The sequence below is a fragment of the Dysidea avara genome, chromosome 2 (genome assembly GCF_963678975.1).
Source record: "Dysidea avara chromosome 2, odDysAvar1.4, whole genome shotgun sequence".
Lineage (NCBI taxonomy): Eukaryota > Metazoa > Porifera > Demospongiae > Dictyoceratida > Dysideidae > Dysidea > Dysidea avara.
In genome coordinates this window covers 1,013,531-1,028,598 of record NC_089273.1, presented here as the reverse complement: position 1 = coordinate 1,028,598, position 15,068 = coordinate 1,013,531, and the positions used below count along the sequence as shown (strand labels likewise).

General features: G+C 36.7%; 2 protein-coding genes across 2 annotated transcripts; both read right to left on the bottom strand.

Annotated features, from left to right (window-relative positions):
- Positions 1-5,748: 5,748 nt before the first annotated feature.
- LOC136246340 (52 kDa repressor of the inhibitor of the protein kinase-like) lies at positions 5,749-6,231 on the bottom strand. The gene has a single exon (XM_066037733.1). The coding sequence runs from the start codon at positions 6,229-6,231 to the stop codon at positions 5,749-5,751; it is 483 nt and encodes a 160-aa protein (XP_065893805.1).
- A 56-nt stretch (positions 6,232-6,287) lies between these two features.
- On the bottom strand, positions 6,288-8,528 carry LOC136246339 (zinc finger MYM-type protein 1-like). The gene is made up of 3 exons (XM_066037732.1): positions 8,438-8,528; positions 8,237-8,363; positions 6,288-8,181 (listed from the first exon to the last, which is right to left on the bottom strand). The coding sequence occupies exons 1-3, from the start codon at positions 8,526-8,528 to the stop codon at positions 6,288-6,290; spliced, it is 2,112 nt and encodes a 703-aa protein (XP_065893804.1).
- Between the last annotated feature and the right edge of the window lie 6,540 nt (positions 8,529-15,068).

Genomic DNA, 15,068 nt, shown 5'->3' with positions numbered 1-15,068 from the left:
TTTTTTTGAAAGGGATGAAGGAATGGAGGTGGGGTGGGGGGAGGGGACGTGCCCCCTGTGCTCCCCTTTGGATCCGCCACTGCTTCATGTAGATTAAGAGGCATTAAATCACATCGTGTGTGTGTGTGTGTGTGTGTGTGTGTGTGTGTGTGTGTGTGTGTGTGTGTGTGTGTGTGTGTGTGTGTGTGTGTGTGTGTGTGTGTGTGTGTGTGTGTGTGTGTGTGTGTGTGTGTGTGTGTGTGTGTGTGTGTGTGTGTGTGTGTGTGTGTGTGTGTGTGTGTGTGCGATCATGAAATACAACACTGTAACTAGGAGCATATGTGACATGGTTATCTTTATAATTATCACTTCACAGCCAACAGGATGGAACGCATAAATGCACAATAATCTGATTCCCAATGACTGGCTAACTGGATGGTGTAATTAAATATTGACCTTTTCAGTGTACTGCATTTTACATAGCTCATCTTACATAACTCATTATCCTACATTTTGAGTACCTCATTGTGATGCTGTTCAATTTCACCATAGTCTGGCATATCCCCCTATATAGATATAAACTGACTTGATAAAACCAAAGCATATCATTTCAGTTTCTGTGATGTTCACGTACTGAATATATGTCTTACTAAAATAATATAAAATTGTGGCTTATACTACTAGCTAGACTAGCAAAGGCTTTATACCGGGCATTATACTGCTAGTTACAACTTCATGATGACGCAATGTAATGTACTCATGATGATGTCCACTTGATGAAGCCAGACTATCTGTGAGACACTACTGCAGTGATCACAAAGTGCTAAACATCATTAAATTTGTTCAACAATTCTAACTATATGATAATTTTGTGATGGCTGCATTCTTGTCTCCACAACTTGACATTGCCTGACTGTTTTATTAGAGTATATTATGATTTTTGCATTGGAGTACCTACAGCAAATATCCGTTATTTTGTTAGATACTGAAACTGCATATTTAATGATGTACGTATGTAGATTGGATAGTGTAATAAAACATTCAAACACAGAATTACAGCTACTTTGTGAAGGAAATAGTGGGTAAAGATCAAATAGCTATAACGGCAACCATATCATCGAAATCTCCTAATAGAACATTCTCAGATCTATTAGCTATAGATACACCAATACAGCAGTAAGATATAAATTTTAATGGGAAAAACTGAGCATAATAGAGGACCCTCCAAAATCTTTTCATTCAAATGTCTGATGCAATATTAATGATCAATCAAACTTTTTATCATACACTTCCTATGGGGAATCATAAACTACACCATCTGTTATTAAACTTGTAATGGAGCCAAACCACACATGTATACTCTTGACATCTTTACTGTCACCACATAATCATAGAAATGAAAAATCCACTTTTCTGTTTAGCTGTTTTATCAGGGCTTAGCTCAACTTGTACAAATACTGTTATAATTGTAAGAATTGCCATTGACAACCATACATTGTGCTTCATTAATATGATCCACCCTAGATAATATACACATGTATAATTATTATCTATGGATCCACTTAACCCAACTATACCCACTGGGGAGTAGTGTGGGAGAGTAGTTATATTCCAACTGCCACACAATGAAGAAAATTATTATGGTATCAGAGCAAATGTAGTGGAAGCCATTGATCAAGTCCTACCAATGACTAGCTAGAAAGATAAACTATACAATAATATCAAGGAGGGGAAGAGTGGGTTTTGACAGAGCTACATGAAAGTATGAGTCAAAGGAAAGTAATAATACCGTGATACAACTAGTAGAGTACATGTGCAAAGTACACTCAACTTGTGGGGCATGCTCTGTCTGAGGGTAGTGGAGGATACCCCACAAAAAATCTTCTTTCATTCATTTACATAACTTAGCTGTTTAGTGTAGTTAATGTCTACTGTCCAGTTTTTGTACACCTAAATTACAACAAAACATCAACATGCTTTAATAGAGCAGTCAAATTCAAATGGACAGACACACAGTAATAGTGCTACATGCAGTCTTGCGTTGATCACTAAAATGAGAAACAAGAACTGTGACCAGTTGGTACACACATGGCCTTCGTGTTTACATTATTAACATTAGCCTGCATGTACTCTGATCTGCTTCTTTTATCTGGTCTTCCACTGGTGTAAAGATTCATACATTATAATGGTTATCATTAGCAAACATGTCAACCTGTGACAACAACAGGACATGTAATGACTATTCATGTAATAACCCATGAGGTTTGCATCTGATTAATTGTATATAAACATGATCTATATAAGGGCTGCAGTTTCAAGAATGGAGTGTTTACAAATGTGTTATCGACCATATATGGTATAGGATCAAAGGCACCCATTTGTAATACAGAAGACGAAGGCAATGAAGCACATGTGTGACCCAGTCTGGGAAAACAGTCTTATCATCTATTTATAGTATTAAGAAATGTCGGTTTTAAGTATTTAGTGTGTTGTAACTCGCTAATGGTTGAAGCTATATGTGTGCCAAATTTTCACTTACACCAATCCCTTTCCCTTCATACCATCCACTATGCAACTAGCTAACAACTAAGTTTTCGACTATTTTAGGTAGTATTTAAACCGAGGTTGACTGTATCAGGCAAGCTCCACAAAGGGAGGGAGGTGGGGGCCCAGAAGTAGGGCAGGAGGCTGTTTAAAACAACTGAATAGGAATTGTAAGGAATAGGGATGAATAAGTCCTAGTTATGGGCCATTCAGGTCTCAAAACTGGCTACATATTTATATTTTACAGCACAGGTCTTTATTCAACACCACAGTGTTGTAGCTACAGTCACACACAGGTCTTTATTCAATACCATGGTGTTGTACTGTAGCTACAGTCACACACAGGTCTTTATTCAACACCACAGTGTTGTAGCTGCAGTCACACATAGGTCTTTATTCAACACCACGGTGTTGTAGCTATACAGTCACACACAGGTCTTTATTCAACACCACAGTGTTGTAGCTGCAGTCACACATAGGTCTTTATTCAACACCACGGTGTTGTAGCTATACAGTCACACACAGGTCTTTATTCAACACCACGGTGTTGTAGCTACAGTCACACACAGGTCTTTATTCAACACCACAGTGTTGTAGCTGCAGTCACACATAGGTCTTTATTCAACACCACGGTGTTGTAGCTATACAGTCACACACAGGTCTTTATTCAACACCACGGTGTTGTAGCTACAGTCACACACAGGTCTTTATTCAACACCACGGTGTTGTAGCTACAGCCACACACAGGTCTTTATTCAACACCACGGTGTTGTAGCTACAGTCACACACAGGTCTTTATTCAACACCACGGTGTTGTAGCTACAGTCACACACAGGTCTTTATTCAATACCCTGACCACGGTGTTGTAGCTACAGTCACACACAGGTCTTTATTCAACACCACGGTGTTGTAGCTACAGTCACACACAGGTCTTTATTCAACACCCTGACCACGGTGTTGTAGCTACAGTCACACACATGTCTTTATTCAACACCACGGTGTTGTAGCTACAGTCACAGACAGGTCTTTATTCAACACCACGGTGTTGTAGCTACAGTCACACACAGGTCTTTATTCAACACCACAGTGTTGTAGCTACAGTCACACATAGGTCTTTATTCAACACCACAGTGTTGTACTGAGCTACATTCACACACAGGTCTTTATTCAACACCACGGTGTTGTAGCTACAGTCACACACAGAAATAGGACAGCTCATAGAACAGTCATTTCTGTAATTCAGTAAACCGAGCAAAGAGCATCCGGATAAGTGGGGTCTGGAAAATTGAAGCTCCACTGTACTTACTTTCTTACTTAATATTATATCAGCATGTATACATCAGGGGCATACCGAGGGGGGTTTCCAGGGGTTTCATAAACCCCTTTGGATTTTACACAGTACTTGAAACATTAAGAAATTGAAACTTCAGGTTTCCAGAATCTGGAATCTGTCATGGCACATGATAGCAACGCTTATAACATTGTTCTGAATTATGATTTTGGTGAAAAGATCGAGATACTCTAATAGAACAGTCAGGTAATATAAACTACTCTAATATTTTTATCTTGATAAACCAAGATAAAACTAATCATATAGTATGATAGTATAGTAGGGACCACAAAGGAATAGACGTGGCCCATGAAATAACATCACTCAAAAATCTGCCTCGATTTTCACTGATGATGGTGAGGTAAAACTGATGATGGTTAGGTAAAACTAAGCCCAAACAAGTCTTCAGATCAACCCAAAACACTTTCAACAAGTTGCTACAGAATTTTAAAATACCAAGAATTCATAATATATATTATGAACTCTTGAAAATATGTATGTATTACTGCAGTGTGAAAAATGTAAACAGATTTTGCAATGAAAATAGACATTATGAATGAAACTTTATCCTACCTGTACGTAAAACAATAATTATTGGTGTTCAGTCGTCATGTGCTCTATCTATAGGTATCATTTTCAATAGTCGACAGAACAACAGCTAAAAATCCAGAACACCCCTAAGTTTCCCAGGTGGTAATTACTACATTAAGTGACTTGTGTCGGCATAATTCCAAAATGATACTCCACCAATATTCTCTGTCTTCTGAGGATGACATGGACTTTGGTTATAAGTATAAAGTACATAGCTAGTGCTTATGTAGTTTAGGTTTCTTTTAGGTGTTGTCTAGTAGCTGGTTGTTATGTTTGGCCTTTTGTCTTTAAATTTTAAAGTTTGGAGTAAATATTCTGTCATATGAACACTGTTTTTGTAATATACAGCAATCGTTGATCTTAACTTCTAGAATCAAACACACCAGTTGTATGAAGGTAAGTTTTTCATGGTTGCAAGGCAAGCTAAGGTTGCAAGAAATGAAGCCAACCATAGCTCACCTATTACCAGTCAAAAACTTATATACCATTATACAGATAGTGAAAGATTTCATTTTGATTAAGATCAAACTTAAACTTTATTCATTAATAATGTACAGACTCAAGTATTGTTGTATATATGTACAGGGGCGTACGCAGGAATTTTGAAAAGGGGTTTCCACTACAGCTAAGTGACTGTTATATTAGAGTAGTTTATATTTCATGAAAAGTCAAGAAATGTTCAAATTTCAGGTGCACCTACTTTCTGTGAATACATTTATAGGGATTTACAAATACTGAAATATAGGTACTAGTAATAGCATTGGTAGCAGTGAAATTTGGGATAAATACCACTCTTGTTGTCAGGGCCGCCCAGAGAAATAGAGGGGCCCAGGGCAAGAAGTTAAATTGGGGCCCCTATATAAAGATGTGATTAGCAGAATGGTGAAACACAATTCGCATGCGAAGCATGTGCTATCTAGGGGGGTCTGGGGGCATGCCCCCCCAGGAAATTTTTGAAAAATTAGTGTTCTGAGATTGAATGTTAGAGGTATTTTAGGGTCTCATTTTTAGTTGGATTCATTGTATAAACCATGCATTAATGTCTGTTACTACAGTATAGCTAGATGTGTGTGTGTATGTGTGAGAGAGAGAGGGATGCTCAGTTGCTTAGCTGTGAACTTAGTAATGAAACTTTATTGTGTTTATTTTTTCTGTAGGCCAGCACATTGCCACATGCACAAATTTGCTTTTACTATGTAAATTTTTGAAAAGTATGATTTTACTATTATTGATACATGTCATACACATAGAATTTAGGTATCACTATGACACTATAGGTATTACAACTGATCAAATTGATAGGGTTATTGATATGAAGAGTCTGAAGATGAAGAAGGAAAGTGAATTCTTCTGGCTCTCAGTGATGCAAAAGAATCGATGATGTTGTCATAATTTAATCCTTTTGCTAAATCATGTTCGCATGACATCAAAATCAGATGTGAGAGGCGTTCTTGTCCCATTGTTGATCTCAGATGATTCTTTACAATTGATAGTTTGCTAAAGGTTCTTTCTCCTTCAGCAACTGATACTGGTATTGTGATTAAAATTCTCAAGGCAATACATGTTTGAGGGAAAATATTCTGTAGTCCCTTTTGATAAATTAGGTTAAGTAGATTAAGTGATGACACTGTTCCAAATAATTCTTTACCTACCATGGTCATGTGAAGAATCTCTTCAGAAAAATCATCTACTGTCAAGTCATTTGAGTAGAATTTTGCAAGTTTAACAGCTTTTGCAACATTGGAGTCTGCATCACCTTTACTTGGTTGCCAAATAAATGAAAACATATCATTAACGTTTGCTGCTTTTTGGGATCTCAATTCAATCTCTTGTGTTAGTTTGTCTAAGGCAACATAAAAAACATCAATCTGAAACCTGTCTTCTTCATTAGCATGAATGTGAGCATTTCTGGGGTCTTCACCAGGTAAAGCTTTCTTTTCTGTTTAAACTGTTCCTCAAAGCCAAGATTAGATGCCACAGTTCTAGCCTCATCAAGAATAGCTGACCATGATTCACGGATACGATGCAGATCACTGGTAAGTAGTGCAAACAGCCGTATCTCTTCATCTAGAGTAAGTTGAGTACCTTGAAGCAAACAACTAACATTATGAATGGCTTGCAAAACCTTGAACCAAAAGGTTGCCAAAACAACGAATTCAAAAGAGAAAAACCATTTATGCAGTGCTACAACCTCATTGTATAAGTCACCCGGTAGGTCAAAGTCCTCTTTCAATGTTTCCAAAGCACTCAAAATCTCCCTGGGCCTTTTTACCAGGGGTTTTACAGCATCAATTCGAGCACTCCATCGAGTCTCCGACAATCTGTGTAAAGATATACTTGTTTTATCCTGTAAAACTTTCCATCTAGATGCACTGCCACTAAAGAAATTGTACAACTTTTGTATGTTCCCAAAAAAACACTTTACATCTATACTGGACTCAGCTGCATGGACACCACAAAGATTAAGGCTGTGTGCACTACAAGGCAAATATATCGCTTGGGGATTTTTTTGGAAGATTAGTGCTTGTACACCTTTATATATCCCTGACATATTTGAGCCATTATCATACCCTTGACCCCTGCAGTTTTGAAGATCTATTTCATTTTTCTCCAATACACTACATAGCAAGGCAGCTATATCTTTTCCTTTCTTTTTTTCACAGTCTTCAAGCATCAGAAAACGCTCTTTTACATCCCAAACATTCTCTTCATTTCTGTGCACATACCTTAGAACAAACGTAATTTGCTCTGTATGTGATACATCTGGGGTTGCATCAACAATTACACTATAATATATAGCATTCTTAGATTCTGCAAGAAGAGCATCTAGGACCTGTGTACTGCATGCTTCAATAAATTCATTTTGCGATCTCCATGAAAGGTAGTGTGTTTGCATACGGCTTTCTGATATCTGATGTTGCTTTACATTGTTAAGATGCATTTCTAGTACCTTATTGTGTTTACTCAGCAGCTCTAATATACCTAGAAACAGACCATTGTCTGCATCCCCTATTTTGTTGCTTGATCCCCTAAATGGAAGGTTGCGCTCAGCTAAGAAAAGTATGACATCCAATATGCATTTTAGTATTTCCTTCCATTTAGCTGTTTCTTCATCTATTTGCCTTTGCATAGCAGCATCTATTCCTGTTTTCTTCTTCAAAGCTGCCTCTAAGCATTTCCATTTTAAATAGCGGGAAACATGCAGCATATTTCGTTCATGGCTTTTGACTTGTTCATACAACTTTCGCCAATTGTCCTGAATTCCAGCATCTGGTAGAGCTAACTTGGACGATTCTTGTTTATCATCTGCACCATGAAAGAGACAACAGGGAAAACAAAATAGCTTGCTAGCTAAATGACTCCATACAAGCCAGTCAACACATGCTTTTTCTCCATTTTGCAATGTTTTGTCGAATATGTTAGAGGGAAAACTCCTACCATGGGAATCACACGGGAAACAGGATGGATTTGCTGGTGGACCACTCAGGACAATACTTTCTCTTATTGTATTTGAGAGGTGGGTCCAAGTTGCTGGGTCATTACTAGGCAATGTTATGGCATGATTGGTATCAGCTGAAGATGAAGGTGTTTCGTGTTCAGCGCAAAGTTCTTGCAAAGGCTGACCAAATTCACCGATGTCATGGTTGTCTAAAAAGCAGCTACCTGTATTTTCATTATCGTTGCTTAAAGGCAGAGTTTGAGTATGCAAAGATGAGTTAATTTCTACATCATTTCCTCTACAGGTAAAGAGAGTAAAAATCCTTAGACAGTATAGCTATAATTAAATCATACCTTTCACTATGACAATCTGCTGTAGGTTCCATGTTTTCCTCCAACTTATCTGATTGTCCCGTCACATAGGCATCACTGGAGCTCAAAGCTGACATACCACTGATGTGCACAGTTGAAATATCCTCTTCTGTCAGTGAATGAGATTTTGTTGGCTGAGTTGCTGGACTAGATCGACATGCAAACCAGCCACACTCTTCTAACGTCTGCCTTCCCTTTTTCTCTTTTCAATCCTTTTCTTTTTCGCTTTTCTTTTTTCAGAACTAGAGAGGTAGGTCCGTTTCACACTTGACATTATAGCTAAAGCCTTAATAGCTATTATGCCATTGGCAGTCAATGCCAGGCTCCTACTTACTCACATCACTAGTTAGCTACATATACTCAAATAACTAAAATCAGTACCATACACCTGAAATTGCACGTATATTTATACACATAAAGCTATAATGGTTAATACTTACTTAAAAGGAGCTGGTCACACATATAGCTAATTATAGCAGCATGGCTGTAACATTATTTTTGCGATTAAGGTGTCAAGTCATTAACAGAGGTTTCCTGGTTTACTGGGCTTCAGTTTTTATAACAAAGGCTTCAGTAGTCACAGTCTCTGGCTTCACTAGTCACAGTCTCTGGCTTCTGTTGAATGTCAGTCTGTCAGTCACGATGTCATATAAGCGCCTAATTAGCACGGTTAAAATTGTATTCATTAGGCGCAAAGAGAATAAAAACGTACGCCTGATTACTAGTCATGGATAATGGATTTGGAATTCTCCTCCATGTCGTAAGACTGCACAAAGACCAATCACTTCTTTTGATCATTGATGATGGTAGGCGGACACTAAGGTGTAAGTTAATAAAAATTAAAGTAATGATGTAGTATGCGGCTGAATCATAAATTCACTGTTTTAAACTGCATAGCTAGGGGCCCTGAGTGGGGCCCCTAACAGGCTGGGGCCCGGGGCAAAATGCCCCAGTTGCCCCCCCCTGTGGGCGGCCCTGCTTGTTGTATTGGAAATGGTAAATTTCCAATACAACACTCGTGGTATTTATCCCAAATTTCACTGCTACCCATGCTATTCCCTGAGACATTAAATAACTACTGTAAGTAAAATAATGTTCAATATAAATGAGTCCAAGGTCCAAGGAGGCAGCCTCTTTAATCACTGCACAGAATTTATTCCAGAGTTGTATTGTAGCAGGTCATAAGGATTGTTGATATGAGGATTTTTACATGGCAAAGGGACTATTATATAAGTTACTCAAGTGAAAATTTAATTTCTTGCCCTTCTATATAAATGCATTAAGAGAGATTTCTACTTTTGTATGCATGTACTATATGGTCTTACTTATGTATAACTTTGTCAATCTTAATTGTTGGAAGCTAACTAAGGTGCTGGTGGTTGGAGATCCGTGACACTAGTTGTTGGGGTTTGCTACAAAATGAGCTGCATGACGTTACTGCAGCTGGATACTCCCTAATGAAGTAGTCAGTGAAAGGTGAAAACTACAATACAGCATTCAAATGCATTGTACATAGCTCCTTAGATCGATTCTCTCTAATAGAACAATCACTTTGCAGTGAAAAACTCTAATAGAGCATACACTAATAGTAGCATACACTAATAGTAGCATACACTAATAGTAGCATACACTAATAGTAGCATACACTAATAGTAGCATACACTAATAGTAGCATACACTAATAGTAGCATACACTAATAGTAGCATACACTAATAGTAGCATACACTAATAGTAGCATACACTAATAGTAGCATACACTAATAGTAGCATACACTAATAGTAGCATACACTAATAGTAGCATACACTAATAGTAGCATACACTAATAGTAGCATACACTAATAGTAGCATACACTAATAGTAGCATACACTAATAGAGCATACACTAATAGTAGCATACACTAATAGTAGCATACTCTAATAGAGCATACACTAATAGTAGCATACACTAATAGTAGCATACACTAATAGTAGCATACACTAATAGTAGCATACACTAATAGTAGCATACACTAATAGTAGCATACACTAATAGTAGCATACACTAATAGTAGCATACACTAATAGTAGCATACACTAATAGTAGCATACACTAATAGTAGCATACACTAATAGTAGCATACACTAATAGTAGCATACACTAATAGTAGCATACACTAATAGTAGCATACACTAATAGTAGCATACACTAATAGAGCATACACTAATAGTAGCATACACTAATAGTAGCATACTCAATAGAGCATAGACTAATAGTAGCATACACTAATAGTGGCATACACTAATAGAGCATACTCTAATAGAGCATACTCAATAGAGCATACACTAATAGTAGCATACACTAATAGTAGCATACACTAATAGTAGCATACACTAATAGTAGCATACACTAATAGTAGCATACACTAATAGTAGCATACACTAATAGTAGCATACACTAATAGTAGCATACACTAATAGTAGCATACACTAATAGTAGCATACACTAATAGTAGCATACACTAATAGAGCATACACTAATAGTAGCATACACTAATAGAGCATACACTAATAGTAGCATACACTAATAGTAGCATACACTAATAGTAGCATACACTAATAGTAGCATACACTAATAGTAGCATACACTAATAGTAGCATACACTAATAGTAGCATACACTAATAGTAGCATACACTAATAGTAGCATACACTAATAGTAGCATACACTAATAGAGCATACACTAATAGTAGCATACACTAATAGTAGCATACACTAATAGTAGCATACACTAATAGTAGCATACACTAATAGTAGCATACACTAATAGTAGCATACACTAATAGTAGCATACACTAATAGTAGCATACACTAATAGTAGCATACACTGCTTAAAATGTCCCTAAGAAAAGTTGATAATCTAGGTCCTAGGAACATAATGCAAGCATAATGATAAACTGAAGAGCATAATAAGTGAAAAGTTTGGGGATTCCTGAAGTCCTGAAAGCATTTTGGACAAAATTTTGAGAATATCTGACTCAGGCCTAACTGCCAGGAACCCAAAGAGCTGCTGCATATTACTCTAATAATTATTGTGGTCTTACCAGCATAAGCCAGCTCCTTAGTTGTAGTAGAGAAGGGTTTAATATTTCAAAACAACAAACCAAGCGTTTTGCTTGCTTTGGATGTAATTTTGTAATATAGTTAATATGCAAGTTCTGCTTCAACTTCTTAATAATTATTTAATTAATTTTATGTGATGTTTCCCTAACTTGCATAATGATATGTGATGGGCTCTGCGAAAATAGGGCATGTGGGCACATGATTTTTGCCTACTTTTTCAAACTGTCATCACTCATAACTCTCTGTACCATTATGCTATGGCATTACAATTTTCAGCCTTTAGTATGAATTTAATTGGCACCATGATGCAAGTTACAGAATGCAAATATACTCTTCCAGTACTGAGATATCACCTGTAGAGTGATGGGGTGTAGTTTGTGCCCACATGTCCTGTTTTCGTAGGCCCGGTCACATACTAATGAAGTCTTACATAGCTAGGCCTTAGTTTACATCATATTAGACTGAAATTTTACCTAATTCGCAAAATGCTTTCAGGAATTCCAAAAATTTTCAAATATTATGTTCTTCAATGTTCCCATTATGCTTGCATAATACTCCTAGGTTAGCAGCACTTCTTATGAACATTTTAATTAGTGATTGCTCTATTAGAGTACTTCACTACAAAAAGTGACTGTTCTATTGGACAGCATCAATCAGGAGCTGTGTACAATGTATTTAAGTGCTCCATTACAGTTTGTAGTTTCTACTGACTGCTCCACTAGTGAATATTGATCTATTTTCTTGGAATCAAGCTCCATAGTTTGGTAATATAATAATTATTATATGTTAGCATTTAAGGCATATAATTATAGAACTCCAGCCTATTTTTATTGCAAAGAAATCATAAACTGTAGTACTTAAAAAGCAGTTGGTGTGCTTATAATATCAGGATATTAAATGAGCAAGATTTGTTTAGCTATGCAATTGTTGGTAATATCCCGGGTAACTTTAAAGGTGTTACTATTTGTATGACAGTCATGCAATGAAAATAAAACTTAGACAAAAGGTCCCTAAAATGAGTGCAACATACATTTCAGAGGATCTAGGACCAAACCTACACAGTTCTACCACCATGCTACACCATTACATACTAGCTACCCGTGGCCACCTCTCTTGCTAGGGACCCGCCGATTATGCTAGCATAATTTTGAGCATAATAGGTACCTAAAAGCATTGAGCATAATGCCAGCATAACAGGTTAAATATTTGTACGATAGTGTAAACTCTTGCTGGAAAAATGACAATTGCAAAATAAGATCGATATACTCTAATAGAGCAGTCAGTAACTCTAATAGAACAATCATCAAAGTGACTGTTCTATTAGAGTATATCGATCTTGTCTCTTACATGCAGGCATGCAGCAAGAATTTATTATTTGTGTTCCAGCCGCTCATTTTTTTCTTTCTATATAGTGTTAAACTAGTAGCAAAGCATATGAACTAAGGCATGAACATTGAACATAAGGCCACTTATTGTTAATTTTATGTTTCAGATCAGGAAATTTGCTGTATGGCAAGGCGGGAGGGAGGTTCATTATTCATTATTCATTATTTATACCATGTATTTTCAAACTTTAAAAGACAATAATTGTGTCACACATAAAACATATAAAATTGTACAATGCACATTCATAGACCTATATTAATGAAAGTTATGTTCGCTTTAATACAGGGTCTTTCGACTTCTTACAAGAGGTGCAGATGGGATATGAGTTTCCTACGGTGTGCAAGTTGTTGGTACAACTACAGTAGTAGCAGACTTGATCATTACATCCTGATGAGTAGTACAATTTCTCCATAGAGTCATAGCATCTTAAATCTCGTACATGTACATTTGAAAGTTTACCAGTCAAGTGAAGGTCTGATAACAAGGCACCACAAGTGTAAGACAATCCAGTTCTGAACTGTTTTTCCACTTGCATCCTTTGGCTGCAAGGAATGAAAGAACGTCATTTCTAAGTTTTTCTTTTCCATTTCGAGGATTGGGGTTAACATCTGGTAACTGTTTACTGCAGAGTTCGGCTTGTGCTGCCATCATGATTTGAAACGCATTTCTGCACTGACCATTCGACTGAATCACCGTTGTCGTCACTGTTGTCACACCAGATTCACTAGCAGATCGATCGTGCATGTAGTACTTGATAAATTGGCCAAAGGTAGGAGTAACCTCAGTAATTTGTAGATCAGGATCCACCAAATCTAACAGGTCCTTTCTTTTACCAATAAAAACTTCTGCAATGCTTCCTACTGTTCCATCATGCCGTGGCGCCATTTTCTTGGAAATAACTTCAGTGAAAAAGGAACGAAAAGTAGCAGAAGGAGGATGAATTTTGGCAATTTGCCAAGGCAACAAAGTACTGTTTGTCGACTTGCAGAACACAATAACATTTACGATATTCGAAGCCATGCATACTAGCTAACTGAATAACTCGCACGAAAACATTACAAAAAATTTTAAGTACAAAAAATAATGGAAAATTAGACATGACATCACAATAATGACTAAATTTAGGCGGTGCAGCAAAGCAATGCGGGAGGGGGATCTGAAACATAAAATTAACAATAAGTGGCCTAATCGAGCATAATAGGTAAATATTGAGCATTAATTTAAGCATAATAGGTGAATTTTTGAGCAGTGCAGCATAGCATAATAGGTAAAATTATGAGCATAATCGGCGGGTCCCTATCTCTTGCCTTGCTTAAAAGGTAAACCAATAAGAACCTGGCTATAATATAGCTACACACACCCTGGTGAAGAATAAGGGTCAATCTATGTCAAACCAACAAGGAATTAATTAAGGTTACCTCTCAGATTTTGATAAAACTTAGTGTATTAGTGGTACCTATGGTGCTCATCATCCAAACAAATTTTTAACCCCATACGTCACATCGTTTCTGATTTATGATCACAAACTCTAATTCTGTACTGTGTTAATATCTTAAGATGAAATTTTCACCAACTGAAGATTACTGGTTAAAATTTCAAGTGATGTATAAATTATGGTACTAAAGATCAAAAGCTACTTAGTTAAAAAAATTAATATTTCCAAAAAATGCTATTCAAAATTCTTTGAATTTATTTGTGAACAATATCATTGTTAATTGTCTACATTTAATCAATTTTTTTGTGATGAGACCACAATGGACTAAAGAGATAATATAATTGTGTAAATATGGTGCTGTGCACTTGTGCAGTGCAATTTTGCACTCTATTATTGCTGTATGGCAGTGTACACCTCAAATAACCACTTATTTCAAGTACACAGTCTAAGTATACAAATACGTACAGTGCAACTTGTATTAGTGACCACCTGTATTGAAGGACCACCTTAATACTACTATTAATTCTTGTATCTTTAGTTGGACATTAATGTTATAGATACAATGCAGCCATCTTGTTTAACAGATCCAAACTCAGTCCTGATTAAACTGGTGGACTTCAAAACAACCATAATGTGTCTAGAATTTGTGAGAATTTTACCTTCTTTCCAAAAAAGTACCTTCTAGTGGGGCAGATATGTAATGTGAAGTGACCAAGATGTTCACTTCCGGTAGAAAGCATAAAATTTGGTATTATGGGGTTTGGAACATGCTGGTTCCACATTTTAGAGGAACCACGTCATCAGAATAAGGCTTTCTGCTTAAATTTGAGCTCAGAATGGGTGTGGTCAAGATTTTAAAGTTAATACGAAGACATTGTATTTTTGTTTTAG

What these genes read in the sequence shown, in the direction of transcription:
- LOC136246340 (XM_066037733.1), bottom strand. Translation starts at nt 6,231, where the DNA reads ATGTTTTCATTTATTTGGCAACCAAGTAAAGGTGATGCAGACTCCAAT.
- LOC136246339 (XM_066037732.1), bottom strand. Translation starts at nt 8,528, where the DNA reads ATGTCAAGTGTGAAACGGACCTACCTCTCTAGTTCTGAAAAAAGAAAA. An exon ending in GAGAAAAAGGGAAGGCAGAC is followed by an intron (nt 8,364 to 8,437) that starts GTTAGAAGAGTG and finishes ATTCACTGACAG; the next exon opens with AAGAGGATATTTCAACTGTG. An exon ending in GCAGATTGTCATAGTGAAAG is followed by an intron (nt 8,182 to 8,236) that starts GTATGATTTAAT and finishes CTTTACCTGTAG; the next exon opens with AGGAAATGATGTAGAAATTA.